General features: G+C 40.3%; 2 protein-coding genes across 5 annotated transcripts in view; one reads left to right on the top strand and one right to left on the bottom strand.

Moving 5' to 3' along the window:
* The window catches only part of NPHP4 (nephrocystin 4), a 311285-nt gene extending 302902 nt beyond the window's left edge, over nt 1–8383 (bottom strand). The window contains exon 1 of the mRNA XM_063435987.1: nt 8221–8383. Within this exon, the coding sequence (XP_063292057.1) occupies nt 8221–8355 (135 nt within the window). The 5' untranslated portion in view covers nt 8356–8383. The remainder of the gene's footprint in view (nt 1–8220) is intronic.
* A 5858-nt stretch (nt 8384–14241) lies between these two features.
* KCNAB2 (potassium voltage-gated channel subfamily A regulatory beta subunit 2) overlaps nt 14242–20331 on the top strand; it is a 189977-nt gene continuing 183887 nt past the window's right edge. For all 4 annotated transcript variants that reach the window (XM_063436207.1, XM_063436205.1, XM_063436206.1 and 1 more), the window contains exon 1: nt 14242–14355. The gene's annotated coding sequence lies outside the window, so the exon portion shown is untranslated. The remainder of the gene's footprint in view (nt 14356–20331) is intronic.

Here is a 20331-nt window from a genome sequence, read left to right as displayed (position 1 = left end):
TTTGACCATGGATATCCAGCTTCAGTTATAACAAACGATAGATTAGGGAGTTACTTACAGTGAGCCAATACATAAATAAGTTGGTGAAATATCTGATGGTATGATATAATGCTCAGATACTGGGTGAAATGAGCATGAAACTCAGTGTAAATACATTTGTGTAAAGAGACAATGTATTTACTAAGGAAAAAAAACTAGAGGGAGAGAAGAGAAACAGAGGCAGGTAGAGCAAAGTCCGGTCTATGGAAGAGGAATAAATGTGTGAATTTCTGTTAGTCTTCTGAATGAGATACAAAGTATGGAAGAGTGTCAGGGTGAATCAGTTGTGGATCTTGCAATTGTGGGTCACATATGTTATGAAACATTTTGGAGGTGTCATTAACTAGTGCTGAGTGTATCCACCTTTGTTTTACGAATTACCATGTCTATTGTAGGGACGGTAAGAAAATCCCAAAATTCTGTAATCAGGCAAAACTGAACACCCCATAATCGTGCACATCTGGCAGAGAGGGCCAGCTTTGTCACTATTTTATTTTGAGCACTAGTAAGATAGTTAAGAGGTTTTGCCAATAGCGAAATCAAAGGGTCTAGAGCAGGGACAACATCGGAACTCCAGATGTTGTGGACTACATTCCCCATGATGCTTGTACACCCATAATGATGGCAAAGCATCATGGGAGGTGTAGTCCAAAACACCTGGAGTGCCAAAGGTTGCCTATGCCTGGTCTAGAGGGATATGAAACCGAAGATGTCTAGATAACAACTGAGAAACTGTAAATCGCAAATGAGAAATGTACGCCAATCACGTCACAAGTGAAGAAACATGCGTCTTTGGCTGCATTCTTTCCAAAATTAATCATTTAGTTTATTTTGCACCATTTTGAACAACCGAATGGGGGTAAGGTATCGTTATAAAGTGTTTTATAGCCCTGCTCTTTGTGATTTAGAAAAAAAGAGATGGAAGAAAAAGCATCCAGTACCAAAATTCCAAGTCAACACATATGAAAGCACTCCTGTTGGGAGGTTAGATACTAACTAGAGAGAGGTAAAGGGTGAAAATTTGACACTGCTGGACACGAGAGTCTTTGAATATATAAATATTTTTTTAAAGGGACATGAATCGCTTCATAATTTTATTTAAACTAGCAAGCAAACACTTCTGCACAAATGCAAACTAAACAAAAGCAAGAAAGTTTGAAAAGTAGGTAATAAATGTTTACAAATGTACTATAATTATTGTCGGTTTGCTTTCTTTGACATGCCTCTCAGCTATGGGAACTTCCTCAGGCCTCTTCTCTCTCTCTTAACCACCCAAAGTCCACACATAGCGACATCATTAATCAAATTTAAAAACAAAAGCAGGGAAAGCTATCATAGTGCCAACTTGTATTCACAATAACATGCAACCACTCACACAAATCTTCAATCCTCGTTCTAAAAAAAGATATACGGGTGTAACAATTCTTGGTAAAATGGAAAGAGTAATAAATATTAAAGTGCATGCCCTTATTCTTTGTATGTAGATGTATACAATAATGGTTTTCCACTTGGTGTGGCTACTAAACCCAGCCCCTTCTGAAGGCCGATAATACAAGAAGTAGTATACTAATTTATAGTTTCACTCTGAGTTAAGAGGTTGGGTTTTCAAATAAGGAAAACCTTGATAAGGCTCCAGAATTGGATTGCATATGAAGATAACAATGTCTATAACAGAATGTTTGGAAATTATCTATAAGACATTACATTACATTCCCATTACATTCAAAACTGAATTTACATTTTCTAAATAGCTGAATTGGAATGATTCTCCAAGTCAGCTTTGCTACCAGTTCCAGTACTTGTAGCATCGAGGCCTTGATTTAATATTGTTGTATAAGCTTTCCAAACAATATAAAGTTTTTAGATAAACATTAAAAATGATTTAATATTATGAAAAAAAACATTTTGTTTATTTATTGATAGATTTTTTTTAAATACTTTAATATGTTGAAAAAAAAATTTGTAAATGTTTATTAAAAAATATTCAATAATTTGGAAAGCGTATCCAACATATTAATTCAACGACTTAATTTGTAATAAACTTTAAATTCTCCAAAATTCTCACAAGAATATTCCTGACTGATAATAATTTAAAAGTGAAAAAAATTAAAGCAATTTTAAATCATGACAAATAAAGAGGTGAATCACTGACTAACAGGATTTGTGAAAGCTTCTTAATTCAACTGTATCTATTCCTTTACTTGTTTATATCATTTAGATTTACTGGTTTCACTTAAATACATTGTCACAAAGGTTATTATACAATTATTTACTGGTGATGAACGGTTTAAAGCCAACTATCTTTCTGGTTGAAATAATACCCTAATGTATAATAAACTGCAGTAAATATTGGCTGCTAGTGTGCAGTTGAAGTTAATAAAATAATTATGATGCTCTTATTTTTTACGTGCCAGGCCTGATTCTACTTGGTTGAAAATGCATGTCATATGACGTACCTAATTCCATTTTTCTGAATGTTTACACAGTATCATCGACAGCACTGATAGCATTACAATGACAGAGCTATAAATACAAAAAAAAAAAGAAAAAATAGCTTGGCAACTTTTCCTTGAACAAACTACAATAGCTTTTAAACAAAAACAAATAAACTGCCTACAACACAAACGGTTTCTAAGTTACTGAATGAATGTAAATACTGCTGTTAATCTGATGAGGTTCAGATATGGAAAGCTATCAATGTAAGAATGTGAATAGTGAATGCAAAAGTCATCTCTTGTTGGTTTTTACAGCATCCCTGGAAATGCACAACATGTGTGGGCATCAAATCTATGTATGCAGAACTCTAAAAAAAAAAAATCACTAAAGTGAGACTTGTTGGAAATTCAGAGTGAATTTCAAAGTTAAGGCAAAAATAGTCAAACTTGAGAAACTCTCCAAGCGAGCTTAGCTAATAGTTCTGCATCCCTTTCAATTCCCAAAAAATCTCTCTTTTGTAGATAACCCTGCCAGGAAACTCAGTACATATTAAACAGACAACATATTTGTAGTAGTAGGGCTTTCAATAAGTACAGAAGTTACTTGTTGGTATCATGAGGCCATTGTACCAACTTTGTATCTGATCTTGAACATGTAGGATGGCAAACAGCACTGGGGTGAGCCTCTCACATGACATAATATCTGGAGGGAAAGAAGGTCCTACAGGAAGCCTTACTGCATTATTCAGTTGAACCAGTAAAGGAAAAAAAAAAAAATAAGAGTATAATCAAAGACAACACATTACCCAATGTATTATTCAATAATCTAAACAGGTACCCTTGCCTTTAGAGAACAGACAGATACTACCAGAAACATAGTGTGCACAGGACAAATCTACTCTTGCAAGATACCAATTCTCCGTCTCTTCCTGCTGCTGTGAGACTGTGATTATGGCAGCAGGTGTCCAGGTGGTAGTAAAGCACCCATTCTCACAATTACAAATATTACTTCTCAAAATTGTCCAGGTTGCAACATATATACTCTGTTCTTCGACAGGGAGTCGTCATTTTTATCGACTGAGTCATTTTTATAGTGCAATATTGCTGATTTCTATTTTTGCTGTTGTTTTTACTCTGTAATAATAAACCTTTTTAAAAGAACCTGCATCCTGGGCATTTTAAAAGAAGGGACAAGTAAACAGTCGGCATTGGATTCCAGCTACCACTACTTCTTATCCATTCAACGTTCTTAGTCTGAGACAGCTTTTATTTGAAGTGGCTCAGAAATATGTGAGTTTGTACCCTTATTCACTATTTTACAAATTATCTGTACATTATTACCCTATATTTTTTCCTGATTTTGTTTTTACGGGATTCTAAATGATCGTAGGGGTAACACATTTGTTATTTTATCTTGTGTGTGTGCTCTTCACCACTTTTACTATTTTATCTTCGCTTATTTATGTGTGGTGGAGTGACCCACATAGGTGATTGTAGCACTCTGTTTCTTATTGGTTTTTTAACCGAATACCTTTTTAACTGCAATATTGTGTCCATTATCCTTTTCATTAGACCTGGATCAGACCACAATGAAGCAGCAACTATATTTACATACATAGTAACCACACATCATGCCCTAGCCTTCCACTGTAGCAAAGAAAATACAACTTATACTTAAAAACTCACAACTCTCTACTATTTCAATGATCTGAGAAGGGATGAGAGTGGTATTGTTGAACACTTACAATTTTAGCATGTAAAACAGTGCTTCCTACTACACTGGGTGATAGGTTTTGCATTTCTCCATTCTGCTTCAGTCTTGGTCAGCTTATCTGAGTTTGTGGGTCTTCCATCTAGTCTACAGCGATGGTGCGAAAAATACAGTTCACTAGGCTCAAGTATCCAGCCTGAAGCAATGGAACACGCTTGAACGATGGGTGATTGCAAGGACTGTGCACCACTCTCTGACAGTACCTACAACCTGGAGGTGCTGGGGAGATTGGGGAAGCTATGCCCCCCCCCCCCCCCCTGGCTTCAGAGCTTAGTGAGGAAGTGGAAAAATAGAGACTAACCCCACTCATTTCTCACTCTTACGCTCATGCTATGTATGTAACTGTAATGTTTACATTGCAGCTCTAAGTCTGCCCTCAGTGGCTGTCTAGCAGACAGCTACTAGAGGGCTTCCTGAATCAAAACCGACCGTTGGTCCATTATCTGACGCTGGACGTCCTCACACTCTCCACAAGGACCGCCAGCGTCAGATTTTTCAGCATAGGAAAGCATTAATTCAATGCTTTCCTATGGGGAGATTTAATGCGCGCGCGGCATTTGCCACGCATGCACATTAGACCATGCTCGTCGCGGGACGAAGGAGGGGGCGGAGTATTGACTCAGCGCTGAGGGACATCGGTGCTGGGAAAAGGTAAGAAAATAAAGTTTTTTTAACAGAGAGAGAGAAGCAAAAATAAAAAAATAAGGGGGTGAGACAGACATTGAGGGGAGAGAAAGACATACATAAAGGGGGCCACACTCAGTGGGACTACATTAGCTGGTGCTACAGACTGACATGAGATATAGATAGACGAAGAGTGGGCTTTAAGACTGATACTGGAGGTTAGATAATGACATAGTAGGGAGAAAGGGGAAACAGAGAGGATAATGAGAGACAGATAAAAGGATCACAGATAGATAAAGGAGTGAAAAAAGTTCAAGATAATTTAGTAAAATACTGAAATTGCAGTAAGATCAAGCTAAAAATGAAGATAATTTTGTGAAAAAGACAGAGAACGTGTGTGTGAGAGAGAGATAGAGAAGAAGTATGAGAGAGAGAGAGAGAGAGAGAGATGTGGGAAAAATAGATAGGGAGACAGATCAAGTGTAAAAAAAGTAAAAGCAGAGATAAACTGAGAGATCAACCCCAGCATGGAAAAACAGAGACAGACTAAAAGATACAATGGAACAATATACACTGATCAGTCACAACATTGAAACCACTGACAGTGAATAACATTGATTATATTGTTAAAATGGCATCTGTCAAGGGATGGGATTTATTAGGCAGCAAGTGAACATCAGTTCTTGTATTTCATGTTGTATTTCTTGTTGGAAGCAGAAACAAATGGGCAAGTAAAAAGATCTGAGTGACTTTGACAAAGGCCAAATAGCGTAGGCTAGATGACTGCATCATACCGTTTACCTGGGTAAGAGATGGAAGTAGGAAGCACTATAGGAAGAAGGCAGGCTGGCGGAGGCAGTGCTATGCTCTGGTTAATGTTCTGCTGGGAAACCTTGGGTCCTGGCATTCATGTGGATGTTACTATAACACATGCCACCTACCTAGTAATTGTTGCAGCTCATGTACACCCCTTCGTGGCAACATAGATGGCAGTGGCCCTTTTTCAGCAGGGTGGCAGTGGTCTCTTTCAGCAGGATAATGCACCCTGCCACACTGCAAAAATTGTTTAGGAATGGTTTGAGGAAGATGACAAAGAGTCCATGGTGTTGCCTTGGCCTCCAAATTTCCCAGATCTCAATCCAATTGAGCATCTCTGGGACATACTGGAACAACAAATCCCTGTAACGGAGCTCCGTGTACTCCGACCGAGTACCCTCCGTTTATGGATGCTCCTAGCACTTACAGAGGACTCCAAGCACTGCAGACGACACCACAACCACCATCTTCCTTCCACCCTGGAATGAACCTCCAGCATTCAGGACCGTGTGGGGAAGACCTCTCCTCCAGGAGAGCGTATCCGGAACAAGCTCTTAAAAGAGCTAAGTGATTAAGCTCAGGGGAATATGCAGAGCATAGCAATCCCCAGTGTGGTACAGCAATTCCCTCCAATAACGAGACAAGGCTACGTTTTGAAGGGTCAAGAAGAACTGAGGACTGGAACACCCAGCCTGCTTTTTATAACAAAAAGGTACACACAGGACACTCCCAGGGGGAAGATGAAAATAACCAATCATACGCATGGTAACACCCCCACGTCTCCTCCCCTCAGATAAACACATAACATAATTATAACGTACAATATTTTACCCAAGTTCTGGATGTACCCCAAAAACAGGGGGTACAGCTTTATCGCAGGGGAACAATATATCCAAAAATCAGCCCATTCGGATGAATGGTTCGGGAGATACAGAGTTCCAAAGTTTTGGCCGACCGCACAGACCAACTAGCCGAAAATAGTTCCATGCGTTTTGGCCTTGCGGTCGGTCTCCGTTCGTATGAACAAAAGATACGAAATTCTTGCCATCCATTCGCATCTCCGTGATCGCTAGAATCCCCATACCAAGTTAGGTATAACTACCGAACGGCCGGTTGTTCGGTAGTTTCCGTACGAAGTTCTGGGTGCATGGAGGTCTCAGCGGTGTTCGCCTGTTTGCGTATCCGATTTTAGTTCCATGCGTTCACAGGCAAACCACGCTGTTCGTGCGCAAGATGGGCGCGAACACGTGTAAAGTCCTGAAATGGCGGCCACCTATTCAGAGCACAAAGAATTCGTATGAAATCATACGAACGGCTGCATTCTCCAGTAATGGTATTCCCATGCAATATATTCGTATAAATCCCCCGGCTGTTCAGTTATATTAGCAGTCCAGACCTACAGCATAGTTAAAGGGCTAGAGTCAGCCTAATACAAATCCATATGCCCGAATATAGTGTTTAAAGTGCAATACAGTCCAGGACCATAGTCACAGGGGAGGAGGCAGGCAAGCAGGCCTCTCCAGGACAAAGTGGCGAAGGGCACTTCATCACAATCCCCATCTCGCAACTTGCAGGACTTAAAGGCTCTGCTGCTAATGTCTCGGTGTCAGATCCTACAGAACACGTTCAAGGTATTATGGAGTCCATGCCTCTATGCATCAGAGCTGTTTTGGCAGCACGAAAGGGACCTACACTATATTATACAGGTAGTTTTGATATGGTGGCTGATCACTGCACATTAATACTAAAATTGTATGTCCTAAACTTGTATGTACAAAAACAGGATAATAACAGTAAAAAGAGTAGCCAAATTGCTATAGCTTGCTCATGAAATCTATACCCGATTCAGAAAAAAAAATATTTGCAGGTATCTAAAAATGCAAATCACTGGACTGTAAGCAGGAAGGACCAGCTTGTTAGTAGGAACATTTTGAGTAATAATACTTGCATGTGCATTAATCTGTTGTATTTGCATGTCAATGTGTGGGCATACAATAGGACAATGTTAGCAAGTGGGCCAAAAAGCAACAACCCATCCTTCTCTGCACATCGACAGATTTCTCCATATGACCACATTATGGTTAATATATTTCAGGTTTGTTTTATTTATTTATTTGTGGGAGTCCCTTTTTTCGTTTCCTTACCTTTACCAAAGAATGGGTCTGATCCCTGGTGTATTGCGTCTAATACAGATAAACTGATCACAATGTATTGAAGTATTGATACAGGGTGCTGGGTGTGCAGGTGCGGGCTGGGACAGGGACGCCCGCATCCAGCAAAAAAAAAAGTAAAAATCTGAATCCCCTGCCTGTGGTTGGGGACTCGGATTTTTCAACTTACCTCACTCTCCCTGCAGCCAGGACCGCTGGGGAGTCTGGGTGGGTGCCATCTACTTTACCTTATGTCAAACAAGTATGTCAAATTGTGTGTAAAACAGATCTTTAAAGCGGACATGTTAGTATAACATTTAGACAGTTAATAATGCATTTATTAATAGATGTATTAGTCAACTAACAGATATGCACTTAAATTTACCTGTTTAATTATGGTTCCTTCAAAAGTTCTTATGAAAACCTGAAAAGCTGAAGATTCACTAAGGGAATGTCTGCTTCTATTCTTATGCTGCGGGATAACACGACTTTGTTCAAAAATCTTCTCCCACTCTTCCATCTTGCCACTTGCATTTGTTCTTAAAGACATATCTGTAAACAAATAAAATAGATATGTAAACCGTATTCTGGCATCAAAAGAACATTTCTTTCTTATGGACTTTCTGCGTGCTCAATGTGATTTTCAAATTGGGCATCGGGGAAGCGCCTCTAGCGGCTGTCAGGAAGACAGCCACTAGAGGCTGGATTAACCCTGCAATGTTAACATAGCAGTTTCTCTGAAACTGCTATGTTTACAGCTGCAGGGTTAAAACCTGGGGGACCTGACACCCAGACCATTTCATTGACTGAAGTGGTCTGCATGACTATAGTGGTCCTTTAAGTTCTACTCATGCCAGCTGCTCTAACAACTTAGACAGACATAACCAAATATCAGCGAATGGGTTTGCACTATATTGGGAAAACGAGAGGAAAATAAAACAATAGCACTGCAGTATTGTATGGTTAATGCTTACCATTTAATATTTTCCCAAAGGGAAACAATGTCAGTAGTTCATTCTTTAACCACCAGCAATAGATGTAAATACTTGATTATGGCAATAATTATCATGCAGATGCTGCCCTAAGAGTCTGAACGGACACCACTGCAGAAGTGCAGAGCAACTGGACATGTATACTACGTAAATATTTTGTGAAAATTTCCTGGCTGAGTATAGATCTGAGATATGCACTGACTGCTGCTAAAGTTAGTTTATGAAGTGACCTTTTAGTTTGCATTAGGATGTCTGGACATCCTCTGTATAAATGTTCCCAACTTTTATGATCTCCTTGCTGTGCTCCTTGCAATGCTGAAGATAGAATATCAGTCTTCCAATATAAAGGTTGTGAAATCAACTCCCACATGCTACTTCTTTTCTGCTCACTGATATGTCTACTTTCAGCTCTTTATTTTTCCAGCCTCATGTGTAATGTAATTAGCACATGTATGTCGCACTACCCAAGGATTTATATTATCATAGCATATTTTGTGATAGCACTCAATGAAACCTGGAGAAACTGCCATAATGTCGCTTATTGAGCACCTGTGGTGTGAACATGAAAGAGTGAATAGATCTACTTACTTATATGTACGCCCATGCAAAAGAATATACTGGATACATTGCATGTAACATCTTAAGAGATCTGTCACATTCAGGGGTCTTTGGAAATTTTGCATAAAAACCCTGAAGGTGAAATCTCTGGTTAGGGTCAGGTGGCTGAGGGGTGCAGTGGCAGGTAGGTTTTCCTTACCAGACGCTTTCCCTCACAGCTTCTGCCGTCTTTTCCCTCTTGGTCTTCTTCAGCTCCCGGTGCTTCATTTGTAAGGAAGCACGGTAGTAGAACATTGAGACCTTTGAAAGAAGGTGAGAGACTACAGGAGCCTCCATAGATGATGTCTCATGGATGTGCGAGACCATTAATGAATCCCACAGCAATCACCAGTGACAACTGCGGGGATTGAACATAAATTGGCAAGGGAGCTCAGCCTTTAGTCAACTTCAGATTTACCATAAGACAAAGTGGTCCCTACTTTGTCTTATGGTATCTATGGATAGTGTTGGAATTTCAATGCAATTCCATCACAGTCAGTATTTGATATAGATTAAATCTTTATGAAATATTGAAAAATGTCACAAGTGGGTGAGTCACTTTAAACGTTTTTATTTTTCACGTAACAAAAAAAATAATTGAAAATATATTTTTTTTAAATATTCAACCAGGCTTCCAGGGTAACACTTAATTACTACACCGTAAGTAAAGATACATACACACATGCCCAAGATAAATTAGTGGGAGTTCCACTCCAAAGCGGCAGATGAAACAGCTGTCCTGGACTGTAAAACAGTGATACAGTCGTGTAAAGTAGTGATGGTACTTAGAGTGACTCTTCAATGTTATGTATGCTTATAGTTTGTCAGATAAATGTGCATTTTGTCTGCAAAAACATATATGGGTGCACTTAAAAGAAAGTGTTTAATTCTAACTTGTAGTGCTATGTGGGGTATCAGTGATATTGTGCAGGTCACTAGGGTCTACATTTGTTTACCATTTTATTTATTTACTTTTCTCTTATTGTTACAGTCTTTTAGGTGAACACACTTCAAATTTTAGAGGCTCTGTAGTTCCTGAAAAGTTGCATATGGGGGCATCATAAAGGGGAATCTGCTTTAAGTGTAATATGTAAACATATATTATCTAACCTTTTTTATTTTGTGAAATATCTGCCTCGGTTGATTTCTTTGTGCTATAAGTCCTATCATGAAACTCAATAAAGTACAATTTTTTTTAAAAATGTATATATAAAAAAAAAAAAGAAATTGTTGAACTACGACGGAACAATCACTTATTAAATATTTCAAAAGCAACTCAGTCACCAACACGCAGAATCATGGAAAAGGGGTTATTAGAAATTAGAACAAGAGTGTGTTTATAGCTGGCTAAGAATTTTGGGGAGAATTCTCCAAACATTCCAGACTTGATTATGATTTTATTCTGAACCCACAGCCCTGGCATAAACCTTTTTAAAGTAATGAAATACTAAACACAGCAAATCATTCTACTTATACATGTGATGCTAAATATTTTTTTTACACCACTGACATTCTGCTATTCAAACCAGTAACCAAATTAATTAGATAATTACGTATTACATCAATTAAAACATTGAATGCTAAACCTGTCCTAAGGGGTCATAATCCAACCACCATTTACACTTACGCATAATTAACATTTTGGAGCACTAATTTGAATATCAATTCGTAAATATCAACCTGAAAAACTTGTTAGGCTACAGCCTCAAGTGATTTTTTTTTTCTAAAGCCCTGAAGCAATGGGTCACTGTCTTCATAAGAGAAATAACGAGAAAATGTACCTTACTATTAGTTCCAACCATACGCTGTGCAAGAGAAAAAGCAAGGATTTTTTTATTCAGTATGCTTAATTACATTGGACCACTTCAACAGGGTTATTCACTACAGTGAGAATTCAAAGTGAATTTCAAATTTAAGGTAAACGTAAACAAAATTGAAATGTTTTCTAAGTCACCTATGCTCTCAGTTCATCTAATTTGACTATAAATGTAAAATTACTGTGGCATCCCTTTATATTCTCACTTAAGTGAATAACCCTGCAAGACTGCATGGGGAAGTGTTCACAAGTGGTTTGCACCCCCTTTTGTGTTTCAATTTTAGAAACCTAAGGCTACGGCTAGAATTTTCCTGCAGGAAAAAGACAAACAATTGTTTAATTTATATTGTTTTGCTAAATTGTACTTTTTTTTTCCCCTTTAAACACGTTTCATGATCAATAGAGGAGATGAGTTCTACTCAATAAGAAGCCAAATGAAAACATTCAGTGTAGTTATTTATGTGCAAACAGTGTCAAGGCAGAGATACTTGTTTATATGTGGAGTAATAACAATGCAAATATAGATATAGTTGTGGGAACATACATTCTTAATTTCTTTCAGTTTTGCTTTGTTTTCTTCTGATTAATGTTAATTGGGGAACTCCCACATGTTGAATTTTCAGGATCAGATACTAAACTGAGAATTGCTGGGAATTTATATTGAATTTAAAATTCTAGGACAAAGTGCACAAAAGATATTCCTAACGGGAGAAACATGCACCTACAGGTTTGTAAACGAGTTATCAGTTTTGTGCGGGGCAGTTCTAAGGAACTCTGCACACCATAACCACTGCAGCACGCTGGCCATGCCCTTTCCATCTCAGTATACCAGAACCCTTGTATTCTCAGACTAGAACGTTGATTCACATAGTGGTTATAGTACTTAATTATACCAAAACAACTTTATAAGATTCTTCCAGTGTCTGCAGTGTAGTTCTAGCACCAAGGAGGCACTGCTACAGCAAAGCATTTGTTCTGATCATTTAACTCTATATATATATAATGGAGACCCAATATTAAACATAGGGACCTGATTTTGGGTCTGGACCCACTAGCAGACTGTAGAATGTGTGAAACACAGATTGTCCCCGTATCCTGGTGCTTTATTTATCTCTTGCTCTGACTATAGAGGGTTAAAGTCCCATATCAGTGAGTGTGACTGTGCAGGGGGTGCATGAAGCCCACCCAGACCCCCATAACACAGCCCCTACCTCCATTCATTGCCACTGCGCCGCCATCTTCCACTGACTGTGAGCCGCATTAATGTAACCCCCACACAGGGGGGTGCGCTGTGCATGGTGGAGAAACCATTCCTGCTGTGATCCCTCTCAGTTTATATTTTGATAAAATCCCTTTGCCCTTAGATTGTACAATTTGATTGTATGCCGGCAGGGAGGACGCGAGGGGCATGATGATAATATTTTACTATGTTTACCAGGATCCGCCCCCCTCCCTCCCCCTTCTGAAACCGTGTCACTTGGTATCTTCCACCAGCTGGCATCGTGTAACCATGGAGACGGCGATGGACGCGCCGCTCCTGCGGCCTCTGCGGCTTCTCTAATCCGCTGTGGCTCGGGCAGAGACAGGGCGTCCCCCTGCCCGTCATTTAGAGATTAGAGTGCATCATAACGGCGGGAGAGACCGTCCTCCAGAGCGCATTAACCCTCTCGGCGTCGGTTAGTGGCTCTCCTGCAGCCTAACACCCTGCCAGTCAGTCACTGATTGCTCTTTGGGCTCCTGGCTTTGTGGGCACTCAGGTTAATGCGGACTACGTTCCCCATGATGCTCAGCGCTGTGACTGACTGAGCAGCACAGGAGTTGTGGTGCACAGCTGTCTGGTGTGCCATAGAAAAGGTTGTGTGGTGGCTGCGCAGCATGGGAGTAGCAGTCCACAGCTGCCTGGTAAACCATAACAGCACGGGTCCCCAAAACTCCGGCCCCCCAGATGTTGCTGAACTACAACTCCCATGATTCTTCGAATTACATAGATAGCCAGAGAATCATGGGAGTTGTAGTTCAGCAACATCTGGAGGGTCAGAGTTTGAGAACCCATGCATAACAGGTTAGAAGATGTTGGCATTGGCAAATATCTCTTATTTGTGGTCTGTAAAGGGAGCTGGGGCTGATAAAAGTGCAATAAGTACAGTACAGGGATAGGCAAACTAAACCTGCACTCCAGATGGTATGGACTACACCTCCCATGATGCTTTGCCAGCATTAGGACTGCCTGTAAGAGCATAATGGGAGATGTAGTTCATAACATCTGGAGTGCTGAAGATTCCAAACCTCTGGATAGAGTGATGTGCACCAGTGTTGACATAAAGCAGGCTTCCCCCAAACCCATGTCAGGCTCCATGTCAGGCTTCCCCAAACTCTGGCCCTCCAGATGTTGCTGAACTACAACTCCCGCGATTCTATGAATGAAATAGATAGGCTGAGAATCATGGGAGTTGCAGTTCAGCAACATCTGGAGGGCCGGAGTTTGGGGAAGCCTGACATGGAGCCTGTAGACTAGGGGTTCCCAAAAGGCAGACCCCCAGATGTAGAACTACAGCTCCCATGATGCTTTGCCAGCCTAAAGGCATGCTGAGCATCATGGGAGCTGTCGTTTTACAATCTCTGTGGATCTACCTTTTGGGTACACCTGCTTGGCACCCCCACATTTATCTATTTTTATTTTATAAATTACATTTTACATGGTGCTTGAGACAAGACTAGGAAGCTGTTGGGGTGCCATGGTTAGCCATCACTGTCTTATCACTCCTCTGCAGCAGCAATCCAGAGCCCGCAATGTATGCCAATGGGTCAGGAGGAATGACAACAAAACCCTCCAACCCAAGCTGCCGCCATACTGGGACCACACAACAGCCCGCCCCTCTGCCAAGCAGGTAGCCAATCCGGCGGCAGAACCGTCTTGGCTGGCAGCTGCACCAGCCAATGGCTTGTGTGTGTACGGCGGAGACTAAGCAAAATCCGCCAGCGGTGGGCGTGGCTTGCAGCACTGCTCTCCCACGAGGTCAGCAGTGAAGGGAGTACCAGCGGTGAGCGGGGTCTGCACACTGAGCGGTGGATACCGGGCACTGGGGGCAGAGCAGGAGCTGGCAGAGCCGAGCAGGTGGGCACAGACTGGGTCTGCCCTGGGAGATGGTGGGGTGGAGGGAGGGGGCATGTCTGTATAGGCAGCCTGGCAGGCAGTGCATTGAGATAATCTGTGCTGCCTGGATGGGGCTGTCAGACCTCCCTTGTTATTATTCATACAAATAGCAATTCTTAATATGATGAACAGTGCATGAAATCCAACACTGGGAGAAAATTAATAAAATGGGGAATAATACAAGGGCTGCATTGAATATTTATGGTAAACTGTGAATCCTGCATATTGCATTTCATGTTCTGCCCATCAGCATGATGAAGTTGTGTAATGCAAAACAATGAATCTGGCAGCATCTTCATATGTAACATTAAAGTGTATATGTAAGGAGAACAGCCTGGAATACCTAAATGTATGCAGTCTGCATGGGAATTTTTATATAAATATGTCTGTGATAGTCTAAAGTAAACAGGTTGTGTATATTTTTCTAACCCATTAGCTACTATTGACCCATGCACTTAAAAGTGTCTGTAAACTATAATTAGTAGAAAGTATGTGCATGTCAGTAATTTGGCACTTGGGATGTTGTGACTCACACTTCTTAGGATGCTCAGCTACCTGCATGGTTGGCTGAGAATCATGAGAACCTTAGTCCACATCAGCTGCAGTGCCTGCTTGTGTTACAGCAAACCATTTCTATATTATTTGAGAGCAAAAGTGAAAGATTACAGGGATATTAGGGTTAACCTTAGCCGTGTCCATTTGTAATTTTTTTTTTTTTTTTTTTTTTTAATGGAATGCACAATTGGATATGTCTTTTTATGCTAATATAATTAAATGTTAAAAGAATAAAACTGTAGTTAAGGTATGTCTTATAAAATGTGCTCCCCTTGATGTAACTGGGTGCAGAGCCAGTGCTCTAAGGTGTTTAGCAGACAACCCCCTTTACTGGCTGCATACTGCAGCTTTGCAGAAGGGAATTACTGAGTCGATTGTAGCTCAGCTCTTTTCAAACCACATCCTCTATCTAGCAGGTGGTGCTCAAAGCAGGCCAGTGGGTGCACAGATTACTGCAAAATCTGTCATTGATAAACCTTTTCTTTGCCATCCAGCAGATACTGCAGTGGCCAGAATCCATGCACAGTTCTATTTATTTACTGTGGGGTGTTGAACCCATGCACTGTATTGTTTATACATTGTATTCAATGCAGCATCTCTCTTATTATGTTGTAATGGTAACAGCATTGTGATGCTTACTACAAAACATTGGGGATCTGCTGTATCATCATTTGTCACCCTCACCCCCCTTTCAACATTATATTCCTAACCACCCAATTCTCCACCCTGCATTGCTGTGAAATTAGAAGCACTTTCACTTGGATAAACCACAAGATTTGAGTTATTCTCCATGATTGGATTGTGTGGTCCCTCTGCAGACTGGTCAATGTCAGTGCTGCAGTAGTGAGTTAGATAAGATTTTCACCACTGGGTTGTTTGCATCTATGGTCTGTCTGAATTGTGCTATTGCTAAGACGAGAAGACTGTCTGCAAGCATGTTTGTTTTGCATTATTTTATAAATCTCCACTTTAATATGTAGAAACAAAAGTGCCTTATAAATATTGTTTCATATTTACAAATATACAATCTGTATTATACTCATGATTATTTTGCTGGGAAATGGCCAACTGTAAACAAGTTGCCACAATGTTGCCGTTTTTTTTTTTTTTTTTATATTGAAGAATAAAGGCATACCATTTCCTGACCTCACTTATGAATGCTAGTTTGACAGCTGTCATTACCACACTGTTATCAAACTTCCTGCCCTTAAAATGTGCTTAGTCAGACACAGAAAGAAAAAACCGTAAGAGAAAAATTTGCAGAAGTATTTAGAAATTGGGTTAAAGGTTTAAGAGGTGTGTTTTTTGTTTTTTTTTTTATATATATTTGTATACAGTCATATTGTTTCTGTCCTTTTAGACTAACAAAAACATTGGTTCATACATATTTTCTGTTGCAGCTTTCAAAAATCACATTTAATATTTTTAATTATGTAATCCACAAACATATGTAATAGTGGTGTACCATGATTGCCTATAGATAATTAATAATAAAACTAACTCTTGTGTATTCTCAAACTAAAGACAAAAGTGAGCACTTTTATTAGCTTATTGTCTGAAGCAGAGCTGTAGATTGTTGGGCCAAAACTGTTGATTATAAACTACCTCTGACATGAAGGTGAGCAAAACTGTTTATATATATATATATTTAAGGCATTATTATTATTATTATTATTATTATTATTATTATTATTGCCATTTATATAGCGCCAACAGATTCAGTAGCGCTTTACAATATTATGAGAGGGGATTTAACTATAAATAGGACAATTACAAATAAACTTACAGGAACAATAGGTTGAAGAGGACCCTGCTCAATCGAGCTTACATTCTATAGGAGGTGGGGTGTAAAACACATTAGGACAGGACATTGGATTGATCAATATTTTTTTCCCCAAAAAACAATTCACCTTTCAAATAGTAGACTGATGACTGATTTGTAAATATGTTTTTATTAGAAATATGACTGGGATCTTCAAATTATTTCCAAACTGCAGAGAAAAGTTGAATTGTTAAACTTGTGTCTGAAGTTTCAAGACTTGAAGAATACAGTATTTAAAGTGTGGTTGTATTACTCAAGGTTGTTTTGGAAATTCCCTTCATAATCTAGACTTTTAAAGGCACTGTATAGATATATAAAAAGGAGAGAATCAATGCTTCTGCTACTGTAGAGGCAAGTAGCACTTGCACAGAGCCACTCCCAGGCCAGAAAACGTCTTGTCTTGTTCCATAAACTCATGTCCAGCATTTTTTGTTGCTATGTATATTTCAGATAACAGCAGCAGAGGTTTACCAGAGCCACTGACTTCTGCACTCATGTCTCAGGCACCCTTAAAGAGAACTGGACAGGGGAAGGGGACGTGAATGTAATGCAAATATTTCTATAACAAAAGTATGTTTTTTCTATGATGTCACAGGCAAAAAGGGGGAGGCTTAAAGATGTGTGTATATGTGTGTATGTATATATATATATATATATATATATATATATATATATATATATATATATATATATATATATATATATATAAAACAAGATCCAACCTCTGGCACTCAACCTCCAATAGTAGTAATCCACAGACACATACCCGGGTGCATCCCAGCAGACATGTAAAAGAATTGAAGACAGGAGCACTCTCTGGGATTTTTCAAATTTGTATTAATAAGTAATCACCACCTCTACATCAACGTTTCGACCCTTCTGGGCCTTTATCAAGACGATTAATTTCACTTATTAATACAAATTTGAAAAATCCCAGAGAGTGCTCCTGTCTTCAATTCTTTTATATATATATATATATAATTTTTATTTTATTTTTACTTTCGTGTAGCGTTAGTACACAAATGAGTATTCGCCTTTCGATCAGACAGGTAACCTACAAACAGAAGCAATGGAAATTTAAAATATTGGGTTATCCATGCAATATCCTTACTCCCTCCCTCCTCGGGTAACTTAAATGGACACTATAGTCACCAGAACAATTACAATCAGTCGCATCAGGCTTTTTGCAGTAAACACTTTTTTTTTTTTTCCAGACAAAAGGCAGTGTTTACAATACAGCCTAGTGATACCTTCACTGACCACTTATCAGATAGCTAATGGAGGTGCCTCCTGGGCAGTGCTGAACAGTGTACAGCACTGACATTTTGTGTCTCCACCCACTGCATGGAGACACTGAGCTTTCCTCGTAGAGATGCATTGATTCAATACACATCTATGAGGAGATGATGATTGGCCAGGGCTCTGTTTGGCTTTTGCTGGCTCTGTCCCCGATCTGCCTCCTTGACACAACCAATCCAATGCTGTCCTATGGGATAGCATTGTGATTGACTGAGATCAACACTTCTGATTATGTCAGCCAAGCAGGCAGATCAGGGCCAGCAGCAGCAGACTGGAATAAAGTTAAGATTGTACTGTATATTATATATTTATGAGGGCAAGGGGGAGCCAGTGGGGCTATATGGTTCTTTTATCACTATAGGGTCAGGAAAATATGTTTGTGTTCCTGATCCTATAGTGTTTCTTTAATCCAGGTCTCTCCAAGATGGATCAGTTATTTCCTGTACTGTGTGCTAGATGGAGCTACTCAGTTGAATAATGGCATAGCAACTTGCTGCAATCTGACTGGATTTTGGAATCATCGACATGCAGCTGGAATTCTCCTAGCCTTCATCCTTTAATGCAGGGTGTCAGTATTATTCTGCATGGCCCATGTGGTGTTCACAGATAACAAGCTTGGAACTTCATAGGCTGCGTTCCTTGGTGGCAAAGCATTAAATACAGGTCTGGAAGGCAGTAAGAAGGGCATACCTACAGCATGTGAACAGCTCGAGAATCTCTGTACAGGCTGCATATGCATTCCAATGCCATCTGACAGCACTACTGCACATGGACCTGCTTAATTGTTTATTTTTGCACAAATTTGAAATCTTATTAAGGAAATTAAAAGCTGCTACACCTATATGACTACAGGGTGTTTGGAGAGTTTCTCTGTGAGAAATGCTTTCCAACATGGTTAGCCTTCTGTTAAGGTGAGAGCTCCACTTTACTCTTAAAAGGCCTTACAGTTTTTATGACTTTTTAGACTCAATCGACTTATTATTTCACATGTCTCTCCTTTCATCTCCCAAAAAACCTGGGGAGAATGTTCCTGTACGTCTTTAGTGTCATCACCTGCAGGAAAATATTTTGGAGATTAATCTAGAGGCTTCACAGAAGCAGAAATCCATAGATTCATGAACGATGCAGTAAAGTTAATGAAAGAAGGGGAACATAAACATGAAAAGTTTTCCAATCCACCTAAACTATTTAATCTGATAAAAAGATGCATTTAAACATTATTGGGACACTATAGGCACCCAGACCACTTTAGCACATTGTGAAGTGGTCTGGGTGCAGTGTCCCAGGCCCCTTAACCCTGCAATTGTAATTATTGCAGAAACTGCAATAATTACATTGCAGGGTTAACTCCACCTCTAGTGGCTGTCTATCAAACAGTTACTAGAGGGACTTCCGGATGGTTAGACGATTTATTTTTTTAAAGAAATCTTGAGGTAATGTAAATAAATAAAGTATCAATGCAAGTAGAAGTGTTGTGAGCTGAATAATAATACAAATAATAAAATTAAAATTAAAGGGACTCTATAGTCACCATATAAAAGCAAGAAAGACAGGTCCCCCAGCCTTCCTTCTTGCTTTTATATGAACTTTCATTCATTAAAAAAAAAAAAATCGGTGTTTTTATATTAAAAACTTACCTCCGTTCCAGCGCCGAGCTCCCCGCTAGGCCGCGCCCCCTTTTTCGTCAAAATGACGAAATCGCGGGGCCCAATGGGACGGCTTCGCGCTGGACCAATCGCGTTCTTCATAGAGCGGCATTGAATGCCGCCCTATGAAGAACCTGAGCGCTTTACCGCGCATGTGCGCGGAATGCGCGTTCGCGAGCTGAGCTGTCTGACTGACAGCTCAGCTCGCTTTCTAAAATTATCAATAATAATTTAGGGCCCCCACCCGCCCTGTGCGGCGGGTGGGGGCCCTAAAATTATAAATGAGGGGGGGACCTACTGTCCCCCCCCCGGCCCCCACCCCTGTGCGGCGGGTGGGGGCCCTAAAATTATCAATGAGGGGGGGACCTACTGTCCCCCCCCGGCCCCCACCCCTGTGCGGCGGGTGGGGGCCCTAAAATTATCAATGAGGGGGGGACCTACTGTCCCCCCCCGGCCCCCACCCCTGAGCGGCGGGTGGGGGCCCTACAATTATCAATAAGGGGGGGGACCTACTGTCCCCCCCCCGGCCCCCACCCCTGAGCGGCGGGTGGGGGCCCTAAAATGATCAATAAGGGGGGGGACCTACTGTCCCCCCCCCGGCCCCCACCCCTGAGC

This window comes from Pelobates fuscus, chromosome 11 (genome assembly GCF_036172605.1).
Source record: "Pelobates fuscus isolate aPelFus1 chromosome 11, aPelFus1.pri, whole genome shotgun sequence".
NCBI classification, from domain to species: domain Eukaryota; kingdom Metazoa; phylum Chordata; class Amphibia; order Anura; family Pelobatidae; genus Pelobates; species Pelobates fuscus.
The sequence above is the reverse complement of the archived record's forward strand: the minus strand, read 5'-3'. Positions and strand labels throughout refer to the sequence as shown.